At 39.5% G+C, this 20,997-nt stretch overlaps 1 protein-coding gene across 10 annotated transcripts in view; it reads right to left on the reverse strand.

Moving 5' to 3' along the window:
- ARHGAP24 (Rho GTPase activating protein 24) overlaps positions 1–20,997 on the reverse strand; it is a 171,916-nt gene that overhangs the window by 4,899 nt on the left and 146,020 nt on the right. For 8 of the 10 annotated variants that reach the window (XM_057425297.1, XM_057425298.1, XM_057425301.1 and 5 more), the window contains 4 exons: positions 15,467–15,674; positions 5,445–5,577; positions 3,085–3,158; positions 2,194–2,315 (listed from right to left, as the gene is read on the reverse strand). In XM_057425297.1, the coding sequence (XP_057281280.1) occupies positions 2,194–2,315; positions 3,085–3,158; positions 5,445–5,577; positions 15,467–15,674 (537 nt within the window). Of the gene's footprint in view, positions 1–2,193; positions 2,316–3,084; positions 3,159–5,444; positions 5,578–15,466; positions 15,675–18,806; positions 19,096–20,090; positions 20,225–20,997 lie in introns of those variants that run through there. The other 2 variants (XM_057425305.1, XM_057425306.1) reach the window with 2 other exon arrangements.

The raw sequence follows: 20,997 nt of genomic DNA on the forward strand, positions 1-20,997 counted from the left end.
ACTAAACAATTTGAAGTACTTTTTCTATTATTTAATGCAAAAGCTTGGAAAAAAAAGGGACAGTTTGCTGCCTGACCTAGAAAAACATTCACAGCAGTTATCTACCAGGCTGCTAAAATCTACAGCAGTGGCAGGGTAAGAGAAACTATTATTCCAGACAGTCTGTCAGTTCTGAAGATGCAGAAATAGGTTAAAATTGAAGTGGTAGGGAGCAAACACACACACACACACACACACACAAATGTAACTCCTGAGAGATATGGCAAGACAGCGGAAGAGAAGGAAAAAAAGCAGGAAACTCTCTTACAGTTTCTCTTTTCTAAATACCATGAGAGATGATATAAGAGATGTAAAATACAACTGCAATGACACAGTGAAGCTTATCTCTGCACCCCTGCACATCTGATAGTCACAGTGCATTTGAGACAAGTTATGTAGAGAAACCAGGGGGAAGCCACAAAAGTTGATTTAAGAGCATTTGGAGCTGCAGAGGCTTGATGATGCTCATGTACAGTCAATAAACATGCACATACATTGGACACCTGCTCTTGCAAACCATTTTAAGTCAAATGCATGATCAAACAATTCCCTGTGACAATAAGAATCCAGGCATTCAAGTGAACATGATGATTAAATGTGAAGTGTGATTCAGATGAGAAGTATGGCCAGCAGGCTCGAGGGAGGTGATCCTGCCCCCTCTACTCTGCTCTCATGAGACCCCACTTGCAGTACTGCATCCAGCTCTGGGCCCCCCAACACAAGAAGTATGTGAACCTGTCAGGCAAGCACAGAGGAGGCCACAAAGATGATCAGAGGCTGAAGCGCCTCTCCTTTGAGGAGAGTCAGAGAGCTGGGCTTGTTCAGTCTGGGCAAGAGAGGGCTCCAGGGAGACCTTTGAACAGCTTCCATTACATACAGGAGGTCTACAAGAAAGCTTTTTACACAGGCATGTAGTGACAGGACAAGGGTGAATGGCATTAAACTGAAAGAAGGTAGATTTAGATTCGATAGCCAGAAGAAATTCTTCATTACGAGGGTGGTGAGACCCTGGCACAGGGTGCCCAGAGAAGTTGTGGCTGCCTCATCCCTGGCAGTGTTCAAGGCAGTTGGATAGCGCTTGGAGCAACCTGGTCTAGTGGAAGGTGTCCCTGCCCTTGGCAGGGGGGTTGGAACTGGATCATCTTTAAGATCCCTTCCAAACCAAACCATTCTCTGAGTCCATATTTAAAAACCCTTTCCACATGAGATTTTTTGGCTTCTCTGAACTACTGTTCAAAAAGCTAACCCTGACTATTCACTGCTTTCATACATGATTTAGAAACACCATGTTTCTGTTCATAGCCGCATAGTTGTTCTAAGAATTAAAAGGAAGAAGGAGGAAACATAAGTCTTCAGGAGAACAAGCAGATTAACAAAGTGTATGGAAAATTGTATCTGGGAAGGGAAAATCACCATACTCACAGAAAAAGAAGAAAACAACACACTCTCAAATAAGCTATGGACACTATATTTTTGAGTTTTGGTAACATTTTCAGTGTAGAGTCTGTGTACAGCCCTAATTTCTGAAAATGATAAGTAAATCTCAAATATTAAGCAAAAAGTGTCTGAAGGGAGAAAAAGCATCATGTACTTTATGGAGAATTAAAGTCACAATTTATTATAGGAGGAGATCGGCATGGCCATATTTTTGTCTTAATATAGCAAAATGTTACAGCTGAACATTGTTGTAAATAATAGAATACAGCTGACAATTTGATCACTGGAGTGACAGAGGGATGCAATATATACCACTGCTCTGTGGGGGATTCAACAGGGATCACTGCAGCATGAACCTGTACCAACTTTTTCTCACCCTGAAGAACCACAGGTAAAATACTAACTGCACTCCAACCACACATGCTGAATGAAAACACGCCATATTTGCAGCAAGTTTTGAGAAAAAATGTGCATTTTTAGTGAAGCTGTCAGGCAACAGCACTCTCTTATACAAAGTCTGTTTGCAATGCTCACATTTCAGTCACTTTTATATTAATGTGCAAGATTTAATACAGAAGTTCATTTAGGTTGAAGAATTCTGTGTCTATAAAACAGATAGATGGAAATTACTGCACATATTACATGGACTGTTATGCACTGTTAATAAACCTAAAGACATTCATTATTTCTATTACAAGTTATGTACAGGAAGCTCACCTTCCATGATAGTCAGAGGATCTTCCACTTTGGGGCGAAGAATGTTGGGACCAAAAACAGTAGCCAGATTTTGCACACTCATTTTGTTTATGCCTGAGTAAGACTGGACTTCATCAAGGAATCTGTGGGGAAGAAAGAGGCCTTTAAGGAGGGTGTAAAAAGGAAAAGAAGTCAAAGCACATGATGCTTTCTTAACATAGTTCAATTCTTCCATTCCAAATCCTCATGGAACACCTTGAAACCTCGAGGCTATACTCCTCAACTTCTTCAGATTTTCTTCAAAATGATACATTGGTAACAAAGTCTAAATCTCAATCTGGACTGACTACAAGACAACTCTGCTGAAGACTGGAACTTTCTCCAATGTAACTCATCATCTACTTGCCTCATAGAATATGGCCAAAATGCAAACTGTCAATTTTAAAAAAGTTGATTTTTTTAATGCTGAAAACTCCCTGTAAGTTTGCAACTGCGCAAGATGTGATTTTTACAATCTTAGATATATCCATGAAATTACTCTATATACTACAAGATATACACAGTTTTCAAGGATACCGTGCTTCAGGAGTGTACAGCCAGGGAAGTAACTGCAGTTAGAAATGGAATCAGGGGTCCTATAAAGAAGACAGAATATACAAATTTCTACCTTCTTGCGTCTCTTGTGGAGTGCAGCTTGCACTCCTGACAAGAGGGAAGTCATAACTTGTGCACCTTGATAGGGCAAATTAGTAATTAGTCATGCAGTAAACCCATAATTTTAGTGCATTCACTGAAGTTCACTAATCCTCCAACTCTGAGTAATGCTTTCCCTTCAGGGCACATACACAGACAGGTTTGCCTGTGAGCTCACAGTTATAAATACCATAGTGATATTCTTGCAAGAGCACTTACCTACAGATATATTTCAGCAGATTATAATTGACAGCTGGCAGGCTCTTCACTTGTTTCACCAGTTCTATCAGGCCCTTTAAGTGGTTTAAGAAAAAAAAAACAAACAAAAGTGGGGAGGCACAGTTTCTTAGTATTTTACCAGAGACTAAAAAAAAGTCAGTAATTCCAATTACAAGGCAATAAACACACCACTGAGACTGCAGCATTAAATGCTATATACAGGTTATCATCAGAAATAGCTTGTAGAATCCATTTTGGATAGGGAAAGCTGTATTCGGCTAACAACGAGTGACTCTGGATAAAAATAAACAAGTAAATAAATAACTTGGTTTCATCCTGTCTTTCCCTTCTCCTTCACTCTTCTTTTCTGAAAAGCAGCCCCATTCCCCCTGATGATAGCAAGGCTGAGGCTCCCAGGAACTATCCTTTTTTGAAATAATTGGTGTTTTCATATGAGAACCTATTTGGGTATATTACCCAGTTCTGTCCCATTCTAGAGTCAGGCCAATAAACAGTTATTTCAGTGTGCACCCACCTGGGAATGGGACAAGCAGAATATCACACACTAATTTCTGTGCCCTGTGGAAACAGACCCTGGCTGAACTCCTTATCAACCAGTGCCTTTAGACTCTTTTTCAGCATGGGGTTTTTTTTTGGTACTTTTCCACCATCAGCAAAGTTTTGATTACAATATGATACCAAAAAAAATGCAAATCAAGATATGTGGATCATGATAGTGCACAAGTTTGCTCTCTCTGCTAAGAAAAACCCCAAGATGCACAGCTCTTTCAGTGACTGCACTTTTAACTTCTGCATGGTGGAAGGTCAACTGAAAATCTAATCAGACAGCCTTACAGTGATACTGCTAAACCAACATAAAGAGAACTGAAGTGGCTCACCACCTACAGTAATGACAGAATCATATAATCATAGAATAATTAGGGTCCACAAACTGCCAGTACCAACCCCAGCACCAAAAGGCCACTGTAACTTGAACATGCTTTCAAAATGAATTTAATAAAGTGTTCGTGGCCTAATTGCTGAGGATCTACATAAATACATGGTGGATGAAGTTGATATAAAATTACTACAAATTTAATCTGAAAATTAGTATCTCTGCAAATATCAACTGCATGATGTCTAACTGAAGAGCTGTCAGGTGCCTTTGTCTTGGAGCCATACAGCATCAGAGACATTCGCAACACACACAAGCAAATAGCTGCAACTTTAGCTGTGAGGATCCCCTGCCATAACTTGTGCAAAGAGAAGCTCAAATTAAACCAGCTGAACAGCCCACTCCCACCTTTTGCAAGCAGCTGACAAAAATTTGCTCCCTGTAGCAAGCTGTGAAGAGCAGCAAAAAAAACAACAAACCAGTCTGATTTTGGTGGGTGAAAGAGATTATAACCATAGAAGCCACTTTGCCACAGATCTTTCCCCACCCTCCTTTCCATCAGACGGGAACAACTACCACCTCTGCTGTTGGTAGTCATCAGATGAAGGCTCAGAAAGAAGATGGTCTCTCAGTTAGAAAAGAGGGGCTCCTACTCATCTTAATTAATTAGAAGATGAGGTAGGAGAGGTTCCAGTTCCAGCCAAATTTAAAATGTCAGAAAGGAATACACAACTTGGAAAGTAAGGGGAGTACACTGAAATCAACAGAATAAGCCTATTTGTATTGACTTTGAAAAGAAAAAAGCAGGTTTGACCTCATTACCCGTAAGCACACAGAACAATGTAAAAACAAGCACTTAAGTTTTTTTTGTCTTCAGACTAACACATTGTAGGCCCATGCAACTGCAGGACACATATTATCACTCAGATCTCTTATTTTGATTATTTGTGTTTTGTTGGTTTAGAGGAGTCTGGAAGGTGGCCCACTTCCATCTTTTTGAGGCCTTCTGATTCAACTACAAGCAATGAATAGAGTCCGTTGGCCTTCAATTAAAAGTCAGTAAAAGTTGGCTAAAAGTAAAAGTAAAATCCTGACGCTTAGAAGAAAATGACCCCAGCATCTACCATGTCCCTTCCTTTTACAGTTCTGGCCACTGGAAGTTCAGAACGATAATGCATAAAAATATAAGCCTCTTCCATGCAAAATGGAAGCTATTGACCACAATAATGTCTACTTGAACTGAATTCAGCAGTGTGCAATAAATACAGCCAAGTTTATGCTATGGGTCTTTATTTAGACTTCCAAATTACCTAGGTGGCAACAATTTTCATATAAAACCAGCCTCAATTAATAGATGCACACCTTAAATTAAGACTGGCAATCACTAGGTTCTTTCCTCCTCAAAATCAGAACAGGTTATAACATGCCAGCCTTTTATTTCACTTTACTCAAGTTGCCAACTCACCATTTCCTCATCCTTGCTCAGCATTTTGGCACAGGAAAGAAAATCTTCGTATTTTGCGTATGGTATGACTGGTTCTGGGAGTTCCCTTAGGTACAGCTTAAGCAGTGATGCCACCGTGTGCACATCCGTGTTGCTGTTGGGTTGGAATACAAGTTGTTACTGTGAATCAGAATAATACTGTGAGACTGACAGGTGAAAAACTGCCACATAACTTTTCCACTGTCACTCCAGATTTTACTCTTTGGTAGTATATGCATGTATAGATCACATCTGTAGTCTGTTTTGTTTTGATTATTGGGGTGTGGGGTGTTGTTCTATAAAGAACATAGGATACCTACAAGCAAGTCTGTCACTTCTGCTGATTTATTACTATGGATAATTACATATACGGCATTATTTGCAGGCATAGGCATTGAGAAGATCCTGACAGACATCTCACATCAGGCATGCAAAATCCATCTTAACTGACACTTTTCATTTTCACCTGAGCCAGCAACCAGGCATTCCATTTATACAGTGGGGATTATTGTCCTACAAGAGATGGGCCCAGCTCCCAAAACATACCCAGTATGTTGCAATTCCACTGTATCACCATCTGCTCTGGTATCCATAGTAAGTAAGCAACTTTTAAGGGATACCATGTATACCACAGGAGTTGAAAATTCCCTGCAGTTCTTTCCCTGACACGCTTCTTTTTCCTATGGGCTCCCACAGAATGACTAGCGTGCCGTTTAGCTGTACCATTAAACCAAAAACCTGGATATACTTTACACACAGAACCATAAATTTATGGGAAATGAGTTTTAGCTCTATACTGTACTGAGTGAGCTAAGGCATTGCAAGTCATCAAATAGAAAATGCCTGAATGCTAACACAACAGGTAACATTATAGGGCTGACAGTCAAAGACCTGGTATGACAAATGCTTTCTCATCATTACATTTGCAGAAACTTTAGTTTTCTTTGGATACACCTAGTAGGAGCCTAGGCTGCTTATCATGCATACTAAAAGTAAGATGACTGGGAGAAAGATCAAAATCACAAGTTCAGAATATGCAATAAAACTTGCATGTTTCTGTGGTGTGTCAATTACACTGTGGTAACTTAGGAGTACTTCTGCGAAAAGAAATAAATAGAAATAGATAAAAACTACAAGTTATCATGAAAAAAATGCTCAAGTTACTTCTGACTCCATGCCTGGGTTTAGCCATTCAGGCATTTATTCAAACCCTTACTGGAATGTTCTACAATGCTTTTTCCCTTGTTTAGATAAAGAGTTCTACTGCAAGCTGATGCCTTCTCCTCTGACCTCTGAAAAAAATCAAGATCATGGATTCTAAATTATGCTAATTTCATTCATAAGAAACAGAAAATGCACAGATATTTCTACAATGCACATCACTGTGGATTTTTTTCCTTTTTAAACATTTTTAAAGGAACATTTTTTAAACTCACAGTCCCTCAAAGGGAACCACTGGTATTTGACGCACTTAGGCTTTGCTAGAGGTATGTTAATCATTATTTTGGAATGATCTCTGTTAAAACAATAATGGCTTTTACTAAGTTAAATCTTAACAAGAATGATGGGAACAACCTTACATTAATGTGGTATGGTAAGAGCAATCTAAGTCAAAATAGAAGAAGAGAAACAATAAAGATCTGTATATATTTAAATGTTATCCACCCCCCCCCTCCTCAAAATAAATTCCCAGAGAACATTTCTGTTTCAGTCATGAATAATTCCCAGCCAAAATTCCAAAAAGCTCTACAAGGAAAGCACTAGTGCAAATCCACATTTTTAAGGAAGGTACAAATTCTAATCCCCTGATTGCAGCCCTCTACTTGTAGACTGGCTTGGATTAAAAACAGGAATGGGGTAAACAGTGTTTACCCCACCCTGCTTCTTGGATGCATGCACAACTTACGTAAGGATGTTTCATAGTCAATACTACACATGAAACTAGATATAGTTGTGCTATGTGATGAGATTTCAAATCCTAGCTCAGAGTTGGGCTCTAACCTTGACTTCTACCTAACCCCCAGATGCAAAGGAAGTGCACTGACATCCTTGCTAACAAAACTGTTTTCACCACCCAAAGGTTTAAAACCCAGAGCCCGGTAATTTCATAGGTAGCTGCTTGCATGTCTTGTTGCCATTGGAGCTATATTTTAGAGCACAACCATGGCATGCATGACCTGGCAGTTGCCACTATTCAGCCTTATCCAAGAAGCAAACTTTAGACAGAGATCTTCAGTTTCCTAAGTTGTCGGTGCTTCAGGAAAGCAAAAAACAAATACAGAGGGAGAGACTTTAGCTAGCCAGATTCTGAAGTACAGCAGCAGCCAGAGAAACCAGATGTGAACTAGCAACCTTAGGGCACTGCAACAGGAAAGCGAGAACAGACATCGATCTGCAGAGAATTTTACTCTGATTGCTGGGCACTGATGGCCTTTATGAAGATTTTATTATTACTATTTTATTATCGTCATGTCTTGCTGAAGAACTGAATAATATCTTGCCAGAGACTATTTGCATAAAAAAGCGGCCTTTCCAAAACATAAAAGATTCAAACAGGTGGATTGAGAGAAATTACTGAGAACATTAAAAGTTAGCACACTGAGCTCCCAGTGAGGGGGTTAAGGAATATCATCTTCCCTCCTTTGTACTGCCAGGATCATGCTTTGTGCAGAATAATTTTACCCTAGTCCCTCAGTGTGAAGTGGAATACTTGCTTCTGCTGACCAAACGCGAGGGCAATACTGCAGATTGCCACAAGATGGTGGAATTGAAAGATAATATTTTGGAAAACGTGTTTTGTTACCTTTATTTTTTTTTCCCCTAAACTGTACTGGAACACTGCTTAGGACTTCATCTTTCTATACAGAAATTACCATATGGATTTTGGCAGCATAAACAAACATATGTGTACGCACACACACTGCCTGCAAAGCTCTTTGAAATTTTTAATTCTATTTAGCAACAGTTAGACAAAAGCCACAAACTTTCTACTTTTAAAGTAACTATTGGTATGAAGATGCCAATACTTTTTCAAATAATGGAACTAAAAGAATGCTTCACATACACTGAGGCCTGATTAGACCTTGGGAGTCTAGCAGCACTTTTTCCCTGGTTTGTTTTACAATACAGTGGGCAACTTAAAAATGGCAGACTTTAGTTTTAATCCACCTGTATTTTAGGTGTTTCAATCCACAAATCCCATTAAGTGCATTTCAGACACAGAGGACAGCTGTTTCAAAGGAGTGCGGCACTGCAAGCTCTCTTGAGGATCAGGAGCATTTATTCCCTTTCCAACCTGCAGTGTTCTATCCACAGTTTAAGTCAACCAGCAGCATTTATATATCTGCCTTGAGGGCATTTGTGTAGTTTGTAAGACATGGATCTTCCCAGGGCCAGTAGAGGACTTTTTTCTAGACTTTGTCCAGCTACAACTGATCAGTTTCAGACAAGGAGGTATTTCTCCCTTCAAACCTGGCCTTGTTTATATTCTAGGGCCATTACAACTACAGAAACTTAATGATTATACCCATCTTGGTATTTCTTTTGATATCTGACAGTGTAATATCAAAGTGTTCCATGATAACACATTCATAATTAACATGATTACAAGTGTTCATTAACAAGCATTAAAATAGAGCATGTCAAATTCCAGCAGAAAATCCTCTGTTATCTAAATTGGAACAACCCTCATTAATTGAGGTGGACTTTCTCCAAGTGCACAATGAACAATTCTACACTTGAAATGGGAAGAACAAAGCACAAAGCAGAAAACTGAATTCAATACAAAAAGCATCAGCAAGCTGAGAAACAGCCTACTTTGGCACAACATGGTGGAAAGTTTGAGAAAGATTACTCACCCCACCAAAACGTTAATACTGCTTTACTGTTGATAGGTTTCCAAAGGAGCATCCCCCACTCCACCACTGTCCATACAAAGGCATTCCAAATGCAAATGCATCACTCATCACACCACACGTATTCAAAGCCCCATTCATCTGAACTTTGTCATCAATATCCCTCATGGCATTGCTGTTTTGACAGCACTTTCCTTTGTGATACCACAGACACTGTGGAAGTGGCTGTCAAACCGATTACACTGCCTGGAGATTTTCACCCTCTCTGCCATGAACAAAAACTACTGAAGCCCACCAGGCCACCAGAAATCCAGTCATAACCCTCACACATGGACAAGCAGACAGCATGTTCAGTGAGCTGCAGTCAGCGCTTCAGAGCACAAAGCCAACAAGCCCCTCATAAACTCTCACAAAGGAAATACTAACAGAACAAGGCCACATTACAAAAAGATTAATGCTGTGCCAAAAATAGCTCTAGATCATGATGACACATAAACAGTCTGCATAAAGAACAAACAGTAGGGAACAACAAGCTGTGAGGCTATAATTCAATTTAGGAGTTCTGGTAATAATACATCAAGAACAGTACAGTTCAAACAGTCTGTGAATCGGTACCTCCTGGTATTACTAGAATTACAGCTCCATCATTTCAGATGTGTCACAGATCACAATCCTGGAAACAGTCTCCCTCACCAACATACGCTGTACCCACTGCAACATCGGCTGACTGTGTCCCTGCTTAGGTGCATCCATGTCTATAGAGTAGCTCTCAGACGAGTATAGATGTTTTCCTGACATGGCAGGATGAGTTCCTAACTGGCCGCCCAGTGTATACCTTTAATGCCAGTCTGCAGACAGCTTAAAGGAGATGGTAGAGCCCATGATAAACCAGTGATGAAACACAGAGTAAGCAACATCAAGGGAATATTACAAATGTGCATAACTACATGTAGAGAGAATCAGAGTACCGTTACTGCTGAGAAGCCAGTACCCAGAGGCTAGGAGGGCAAAGTTCGTGTTCAATAATGTTATAGTGAATCAGAAATGGTTAAACTGATTTTGGAAGTCAAGCTTTGGTCCAGAAACTCAAAGGTCAGGTAAAATGCATAACATTTGATTGTCCTATATGATTTATTCTATAAGCATTACTCTGTATATAATTTTCCTATATAATGTGTATCTAGCACAAGCAGTGTACTGTGCCTAACCTACGTATCAGATGAAATTTTGCCTACAACTTGTGAAACATATGAAAGCATTTCCCATTTTAAGCCCTGAGCTGTCTGTCCTCTTCTCCTTGCTGCTGCAAGAGCCTGGCTCTACCTTACATTAACAATTATATCAATTCTTGTTTTACTGCTTAGACTGAGAGAAAAAAAAAAAGAATGCATATTCTGCTCCTTTGTCCTTGTGCTTATGATGTTTACAATCTATGCTACCCTAGAATCATAGAATAGTTTCAGTCAGAAGGGACTTTCAAAGGTCGTCTAGTCTAACCCCCTTGCAATGAGCAGAGACACCCTCAACTAGATCAGGCTGCTCAGAACCACATCCAACCTAGCCTTGAGTGTCTCCAGGGATGGCCAGGAATGAGTTATTCAGGGAGCTAAGTACCACAAGCAATTCTGAAGATCAGCAGACTCTATTTCCAAGTTAGATATCCACTTCAATAATTAGCAGCTAATTTCATTTGGGCTAAAAAGTGATGCTTTAAAAGCAACAATGATGACAGCAATACAGAACAGACAAGTGAAAAGACAAACTATATGGAAGAATATTAAAATTTGCTTAGAAAAATTTAGATCCTTAAAGAGGGACAATGTACTCTTTTAAGAAAGGTAGGCAGAGAGGCCTAAGAAACAAAAAAAAATCCACCAGCTCCAGTGAATATACTGCTAGGTTGTCCAGAAAGACTGTTAAGGTTCTGCAAGATTTTGCAGGGATTATAAGTATATATAAAACATGGAAAATCACCACAAATACGCTACCTGTTCTTGCCTACTGGAAGAGAAAGCCACAGATCTTGCAACCCTAAGAAAGGATGCTTTAAAAAACCCAGTCAGACCTTCCACATAGTAACAAAACGTCATGCTTTCTTAAAGGTGACCATGGCCATCTAAGAAGTCATTTGTCACTGACAAGGGAAATACCTGGCTGCTTTTTTTCTTTTCTTTAATCACAGCTGACACACCAACTCCATTTCTGAAACTGAAATTTATGCAAAGCAACTACAAATGTTCATTCACTGCCAATAACTAAAAACACACTCCCCTACAGCAGGATACCAATTAAACTGATTTAATGACCCTTGCATCACATTAGAAATGTGTCTCCTAATGTATATTTAATTGCTAGACTAGATCTTTAAGTTGTGCCATATGCAGAGGTTATTTCTGCTAGCTAGTTAGAAAAACGGCTGGAATTAGAAAGGATGTAGAAGAGGCTCCAGAGGCACAACTGATGAGCAGACTGTGAGGATCAGGGAAGGAAGCCTGGAACAGGCAGAAGCAAACTAAGAATTTTCCCAGTTGTAGCAGCTGTACCTCCGCTTTCTATGACTGTGAAAAATACTGATGGTCCAGTTTTCATACTAAAGGGCCTGGGATGTTGGATGTTTCAGGTCAGTGTGGGTCTTCTCATTTTGAGTTTCACACACTGGTTCCACATACACACAGCTCATGATTCTTCAGCAACACCTCATCGAACTATGAGATCAAGATCAAATTAATACATTAAGGGTTTTGCCACTCTCCAACTTGTCCTGTCCTGGACTCACTTTGCACGTTATAAATGACTTCAGAATCAGAACATCCAACTGCTAACTCATGTGAGAGCTACCACTTGTCAAACACATTTCATGTTTCAAAACATGGCTGCATTTTCCTTTAAGCAAAGCTGGTTTACTACTTCTACTACTGAGTTTACTACTTCTACTGCACTTGTTCTGTGGTCCTCTTTGCCAAAAGGCTGCAGACAGGAATGCAAGAGGCAGCCTATATTGTTTAGTCATGGTGACAGCTTACTGTAAAGAAGTGACAGTTCAAGTAAAGATTGGCTTCCATGAATGAAGAACTGTTTTATAAAATTTCAAGGCCAGACCAGGTTGGATGGGGCTTTGATCAACCTGGTCTCATGGAAGGTGTCCCTGCTCAATGCAGGGGGGTTGGAACTAAGATAATCTTTAAGGTCCCTTCCAACCAAAACCATTCTGTCATCTATATATGGGCAACGTCTCCACATTACCATGGACAGCAGATGAACTCTGCAGAAGAGAAGATCTGTGCCTTTGGACTCCATCCCCCAGTGGATGTAAGGTCATGATGTCAGAGATGACATTTCAAAGCAGTACTAATCATGGCTGGATGATCTTACCTTTGTTTTTGCTTTTAATTCTAGAGGTCATGTATTTTACTGAACTAGCTAAGAAAGCATAAAAGAACAAGGATTATATATAGAAGCCTACACATGTATGAAAGCCTCTTCACTTGTTCTAAAGTCTTTGTTTGACTTACATGCACTTATACACAGAAAAAATGTCAGTATGAAAACTGGCAAACTCCTCAAACATCAGCTCTTTGTATTAGTTCCAACACAGATGACAGCAGCTAGCTTTTTTTTCCCAGAGCCAGTGACCCAGCACCACTAGAGAAGTGTGACCTGGATTCCATTGTTTCATGCCATCAATAGAACCATCAGCTCAGCTCTAATTGCAAAAATCTTTACTGATGTTTCAGAACAGGTAAAATGTAAATTAATAAACAGAAGCTAGGCAGATCTTGCACTACTGGATTTTTAACTAATAATACCATACAATTACAGATTAAACAGTGATCTTGAGATTCATGATGGAAAGCAAGCATGAGCCCCTAATGTATATGTTTTTTTTCTTTAGTCTTGAGCAATGTTTCATATTGTGGCCACTTTCCAAGAGCTCAACTTGCCAAATAGGTTGCATCAAACCTAGATACCACACTGCTGTTCAACACAATGACAAGCTACCCCAAAACAAGGTAATCACATAGGCATTATAAACACTGTGAAATGAATCTCACCTCAAAAGCTTATGAAAGAGCAAAAGGTTGGAGAACAAAGTAGATGCACAACGGAAACAATGGCAGAGAGACAGAATTTATGCCTGCTTGACTTCTGGGCCATTGCTACACCTAATTCAAACTGCTCCAAACTTAAATGTAAGAAAGTAAACAGCAAAAGTACCCTTCACAATGAGACACACAGACATACAAGGTCAGTGTTCTATAAATTTTCAGCTTCAGAAGCAGAACTGCAGGACTAGCAATTTATAGGCAACTCCTGCTGATGTTTCTAATTGCTATAGTAGAAATTATGTGCGTTCTTCACAGCAGTAGCATGTAAAATATCTTCTCCTTTTCATCTACTAAAGCTCAGCTAGCATGCCTGTTCCTGGGCTCATTAGTGCGTGCTACAGATGTTGCTACATAACCTTGCAAAAAATTTTTTCGTGGCTAAGGCCTGGTCTCATTTGTTTCAAGTAGATAGAATTTGCGCACCCCTTTCAAGCTGTACCTCTCAGTGGGTGTTCAGTACATTATCTTCCTGGAGCTGGGGATTACTTGTTTTCTGAAGCATTTCCTCCACAATTATTTGGCTCAAAGACATAGAAAATAATAACCTTCTGTTTCTGCCATTTGCCTACTTGTATCACTGGTAGATATGACCAGTAATATCTATTTTAATGTCCAAGTAAGAAAAACATATGTCCTGGTTTCAGAATCCATTTTCCTTACCCATGGCTTAAACCACAGCACATACCCAATGGATGCTTCTTTACCATTTTTAAATAAGTTACACAGTATTTGAGCAGTCACGGAGTATACTACAAATATTTATCAGCTAACACTGTCATTTCTTATAGTCCTCTAGCTCCTTAAAGCTATTTTCTGGTCAATTATCCTAACTTTCACCTTCCAATGAGAAACTAATAAGCCTCACAGGAAGACAATTGACTTTTCCAGAGCATTATGAATCTCTTGACATTTCTTAAAGTGAGGGTCAGGACTGAGGAAACTGCTGGAGATAACAACAGCATTGCAGATGTTTGCTTTCTGTGCACCTATAATACACATACCGCCATGTGTAACAGATTTGCTCACTTCATAGGAATAGGGAAGGGAGAGAGGTAAATGATTTCCAGCAATCAGGTCCATATCATGCCATGTTTTTGCACTAAAACATCAAGTATGCTCTCCTTCCTGTTACTTGCATTGCTACCACTCAAAGGTCCCACAAAATAAATGCAACCTTTCTCCTAACCCACATTAGACCCACCGAATTGGAGTGAAGTACCCGGATTCCAATTTGGAGGCTTATTACAGATGTCACTTAGGGCACATGCTGAGGACAACCACTGTCTAACAGCCTTGGGAAATGGAATTTCATTACTACCATATTAACTCCAATCCAAGTTAAAAAGTCTATGCGGCATTCATAATCCACTGGTTCTCTTTCTCTAATTGCACACTCTGAATATGTTGACTACTGCACAAAAATTAATCTTACAGAAGGCTAAAGCTAAAAGCTACAGCTGTGTAGAGAGGACTGGGTTCTTCCTTGGCCCAGAAAATCCTCATTAGTTTTTGCAAGACTGTACAAATTTTGGAATACAAATTGGACCTGGACCCTCAAAACCATGTAGGTTTGTTATTATGGTCTTTTATTTTAAAGACCAAAGGCCCAAAATTATAAAGGAATACATAAAAGTAGACTTGCCTTCCAGTCAGTTTTATAGGTAACAAAACATCTTGAACTTGGTGATAAGAGAAATTCTTCTTTTGTGGAACTGACTAAATGCCAGCATCACCACTGTGTTTCAAACGATACCAAGATCAAGGCAATCCAGATATTTTTGATTGAGCCAAACCATTAGCAATACTTTTCTTAACCAGCTTTTCGCAAATGGAAATTCTCCAGAAATCGCTTTGAAATCGGACATCAAAGCCAGAAATAAAAGAAGACACTTTACTGCCATAATAGGAAACATATATAAAAACCTGCAAGACCATGTCATTCTGTCTGTTGCTGCCACGTGTTTTACAGTCCTGTGGGTCAGTCAGTAGAACAGATTGTGTCCTGTCTAGGCTTCAGGGGGTTGGGAGAGATGGAGGATTTTACCTGTCAAAAGAAGGCTTCTCTCCACAGTCAAATGCATCCTGTAACTCCTTGACAAGATTAGCCTGCCCAGGCAGTCGAAAAAGGCCTTCTTCCTTCAGCCCCCGTTGTCGAATAAAATCCACACACTGTTCCACCAACATCGGAGCCAGGCGGTTCCCATAGCGCTTTTCATATCGGACAGTATCTTCCAGCTTCTGGCCAAAAATACCTGCATGAAAAAGAGAGCTGTGACTTGATTGAGATCCATTAAAAAACATTTGAGGAGCCAATGTTTTCTATTACAACCCATACAATTTACCGGTCGTTTAAATGCATGTATAAGTCTCCCTTCTTAAGAATAAAATGCTAGATTCTGCCTTTATATTCTCATGGAAATACAATGCTGACATATTTTACAGCAAGGCTTGAAATAATTATTTAAAATATAATACTGTAAATGACTTTTCAGATCATAAACACAAAAAAACAAGAAGTAAAACAAGCAGGATTTTCCATCACAAACATTCTGAATCAAGTGGTATCTCCATTTTCCTTGGTTCACGCCTATTAAAAGAACCCTAGTTCCTGTACCAGTTTCAATGGCATACAAACATTACCTTTACACACGGAGAGCAAAAGATTTATAAATATAACTCAGGATTTTGTTCTTACTAAACCAACTTACTTGGGTTTCTCACATAAACAAAGATTACATTCCTGTAACATATTACCAATTGCATTATCTCTGTCTGCTTTAGCAACAATAAATTTTATGCATGAAGTAAAATACTGACATAAAGGTTGAAATACATCAGAGAAACTGCAGGGAAGCTGCATTTGTATTTAACCTCAAAAGAACATGGATTTATTTTTTTTTCTTGACAGAATTAACTTCAACTTCTGAGGGTATCATTGATACCACTGGAAAGACAAATACTCGTCATAACTTATTTTGCCTTTCAAACTGCAGAGCCAGCCATCATAGACAACATCACAGTAACGTTCAGCCATGCCACCTGTGATGGAAGCTCTCACTTGAGACCACCATTTGTTGAATAATATTGTGGCTGAAGTGAGGCAATTCAATTTCTAGATAATAACAAGACAATGAATAGTTCTAAGACAGTCATGATCAGAAACTAAAGACCAAATAACTACCTATGCTTGGAAGGCTTCTTTTCCAATTACGCACATTATAAAGCGTGTGAGTGGTAAGGCAGTAAGTCAAATTGTGCCCTTCACTGAGCATACACTGGTTTAAAAAGATCCAACAAGGAGAATAGAGTTGTTTTGGTTTGCTTTTTCTAAAGAAAGCCCAAAGTTGTGCTAGTCAGCTTTTGATTTGGCCCAAAAAATTTATTCACCAATAAATTACAATTACATGAACAAGTAACCACAAGCTAAGGTAGCATTCAAATTGAAGCATCCTTCAGTATAACCTTCAATGTCCACATTTTTCCTCCAACAAAGAAAGGTAACTCACACCTCAGGGCAAAGTTGCCTTGCATATGTTCCAGGATGTTATGGCAAGCAGGCAGTAAGCTGCTAGTTACCATACTGAAGGTTTGGGGTTTGTATTTCAGCGCAATTATTTTTACTGTAGCACAGGAAATAACCGGAAACAGAAACTGATGTCCAGTTAAGATACCCAGAAAGCATTCTGAGATGCAGAGCAGCATGTTTTATGATTTCTATGGTACCCACACTACAGATGCCAAAACCAGGACTAGGTAAGGAATATCCACATCCCACAGTCACTCTTTATTGGCTCATTTTTTTTCATGTTGTACAAAGCCCAAAAGTTAGCAAGTAAAGAAAGAATTTGTGAAATTTCAGACCAAGTCAAGCTTAGAAGAATACCGCCCAATGTGGAATACTTGATGTCCATAAAGTTCAGCCTCTTCATGCTGGCAGAAAAGTTAAAGTATGTTTTCTTAATTCTTACATAAAATACTTTTTCTTTGAATTAAGAATTAAAAATCCCTAACCCCCCTAAACTGCCTGTGGGGATGGCAGGAATATTAAACGCATGAGGTAAAGATTGTTGCTGGTCGACATGGAGGAAATCCTCAAGTCACTCCATTTGCTAAAATAAGGAGGAAGGTCCACTGAAAGTCAGTTAAGGAATCTGTGTGATTATGGGAGTTTAAGGATTTTCAAAGTCCTTATCCAAGAAGGCTGCTGCTCAGTTCCCTCCCTTCTGGCCAAACAAGCCCCATTTCCTCTGCCTCTCCTCAAAAGGCATAACCATCTTGGTGACCCTTTACTTCTTTATTCAACTTCCTCAGATTGATCTCCCAACTCACATACACATACACCCTTTTATTTAATGTATACAATATTTGGAATATGATCTAAAAATGCTGAGCAGAGGGGATTAATCACTTCCCTCTCTCTGCTGGCTCTCCTCCAGACTGCTGACAAACCTTCCTTGCTGCTAGGTCCGCTGCTGGCTCACATCCACTTTACTGTCTCACAGGGTACCCAGGTTCCTTCTGCAGAGCTGTTTCCCTGGGGTTATTCCTTTTTAGCTATAGGACTTGGCCATCCTCCTCCAATTTGTCTTATGAACATACAGTCTGAGCTTCCCTTCAACAGCCCATGAGATCTCTTGGTTTTAAACACAAGAGGTTTTGCCTCTTTCCAAACAAAATTAATCAGTATAAGATAGGATATTCCACTTATATGATGTACAACTCATGCCCACTGGCAGTACGATTAGTATAAATTAGCTTTGTCCTACTGGCTATACTTTCTTCTGTCTATGCTAACATTCTTTAATCATTCACGTGCATACTGGAGCTTACACTTGCAGAGGAAAGACTAAGTTGTCAAACCTACCAGACTGCTCTGAAACTCCTATTAGTAATGACACTGCAGTCAAAACAAATCACTTCATAGTAATACATTTTTTGGTATGCTGACTCCCCTCCCTCCCTCCCCCCCCCTTTAATTTTGTTATCGTATCTAGCAGATAACAAAATCAGAATAAGAGGGTTTTGCACAGGTGGGAGCAAAACCTGTTCTTGTATTTACATAAACACAAAATGTATTGAAAACATGTGCCTATCATAAATTGTTAATGCAACCATAAAGCATTAAGTTGGCTGAAACTAGTGTCAAAGAGTATTTTTTAAGACAAGTAGAAAGTAACAAGTGATTCACACATAAAAGCTGACATATATTAACAGATATGACAAACTTGGTTCTGTGTTGTACCAGCAAATCACAAGTACTGAATGAAGAAAATCTTAAAAAAAAAAAAACCCAAACCTGTATCTGAGGAAAAATAAAACCTGGTATAATGGAGAGTGACAAAGGAAAAAAAAACAAGTAATCCAAATTGGAGCCTATCATTTACCAGATCTGGTCCCATAAGTGTAAACATTGCACTGTTTCTATTACTGACTTCAATAAAGTACATTGTAAATTAAGGGACTTGTATTGAAACACTTAAAATACACATAGCTAGCAATGCCTAAAGGAGAGACAGAAAAACTACACCGCTTGTCTCAGATTTGACAGGTTGGATTCAGATCCTACACAATCTTCAGAACACAGCTGCATCAAGTCTGGTTCCATATATACTTCATGGCTGTAAGGGTACGTGTATGAGCCCCCATCTTCACATGTCAGATAAAGCATAAGAGACTTGGCTCCACATCTAGATAAATGGTCATAATACCATGATAATATCATACCACACTCAGCTTTGCAAAGCTCATAGCTAGTGTAAAAATGTTGACAGCCATGTAGTAACCTGGAGTTAAAACTTAATCTCATGGAAAAACACCATGTTTTTTTCCATGTGTGGTGCTTCTGAAGTCACCATTTACTACACTCCGCATCCTCCATTTGTTTGGCACTGGAATTCATCTCAGGCAGGCTTGGTTTGGTTTTAAAGTCTATGCTGAACTTCTCCAAAGGAAGCATTTCCTCCAGCTAGCACGTGCACAACACTGCACCAGGCAGCACTTGGCCCTGAAAGGGATCAGTCATGATAAGCCTGCATAAATACTGACTTGAAGTTACAGACTTGCTGATGCCTTATGGAAAAAATACTCTGGTGCCAGGGGCAGAAGTGGTGGAAACATGACAACTTTGTTTCCACACCATGTTGTCATAACTTCTACCTTATCTTTCTGGTATCTGTTGGGCTTTTTACTGTTTTGGAATAAAAGCCATGATCACTGCCCTGCGAGGTGCACCTTCTCTCACTGTCCCTTTCTAATGCTTTTACCCCCTCTTATGTTTCAACTACAGAGTTACTGCAGATTAATAGGTTACAAAGAGTAAGATGTTGGCTATTACAAAATAAAGGTAATGCTGTGAAGAACTGTGGTTGCAAACATACAGCTACTTTAGTGATTGCCAGAGGCAGACAAGAGTGAACGCTATTAGCTATACCTGCTCACTATTAGCATCTCCTTTACAGAGAAGCAAAGACAGTCCAAGTTCTGGAGACTACAGTATAACCAAAACCAGAGATAATTTCACAAGTAAATTTCCACTACAGTAACTAAACAATAACAGCTCTGTGAACGAAATAAATGAGAGCCCTCATAACTCATGTTATAATCCAAACCCAAGTTCTCCTAAATCTCAGCATCTCCAAAATCTGGAAATGCAGAGATGACAAGCTGACCTGTGGTTTGGTTTATCCTTGGGATAAGGTGCCAGAGGGGAAACAAACAAACAAAACCAACAGGAAACCTTGAGATTCAGGATGGCAGCAGCTTGGCTTCCTAAAAGCAGGCAGCAGGAAAACATACAGAATTCCAGCTCTGGCCGGTCATTAGATTTAATCAGCAGAACTGCTTTTTCAGAGAGGCCCTTGTATGTCTTTAAAGCTATATCCAATTAAGCCAAGATCATGCATAACATCAAAGAGGAAAATCACATGCTAGTAAAGGGCATGCCGAGTGGTTATTCATTAACTAGAACATTCCTGCGGCAGAAGTTTTGTAAACATTTTGAGAAACTAGGTTTCCAAGCCTAACAGATACCTATAAAGCTTATGGAAGACACTACAGTGCTATACCCAAATTCTGCATTTGTCTAAAGAGTTGAGAAAACGTTGTGGTAATTTCAGTGTTCACAGTTAAAGTGTGTTTTTAAAATCTAAGAATGCTATTAGTCAATGATTTCCTTAGCTGCTGAGCATAGGCAGGGGTCACACTGCAGGTCTATTGACTCCACACTTCTGATTAAGAATAAAGGAGAAGGATTTAGGCAGTTGTCTCCTTGCTCTATAATGAACAGCTTGAAAATGCTAGAAAATGCTCTAGGTCTACCACAGCACGTGCATTAAGTGAGCCAGGTTTGTGCTCTCCCAAGCCACCTCACAGCAATTCAGATGACAGCATGATTTTCAGAGAGCATAAAGCACAGACCGCTGATGCTTTCAACAGAGGGCCCACGCCTGTACATGTATTCTCTCCATGTGCAGCCCTTCCAAAACATGTTCTGAGTTATAGGCTATACTGATCAGAAAGGGTCAGTTAAGGTGAAAGGAACCGATCTCAGCTTAGGATGTGAATGGGAATTTCTAT

Source organism: Pezoporus wallicus, unplaced genomic scaffold (assembly GCF_028554395.1).
Source record: "Pezoporus wallicus isolate ANWC-B61680 ecotype Strahan unplaced genomic scaffold, APGP_CSIRO_Pwel_v1 contig_7853, whole genome shotgun sequence".
Classification (NCBI taxonomy): domain Eukaryota; kingdom Metazoa; phylum Chordata; class Aves; order Psittaciformes; family Psittacidae; genus Pezoporus; species Pezoporus wallicus.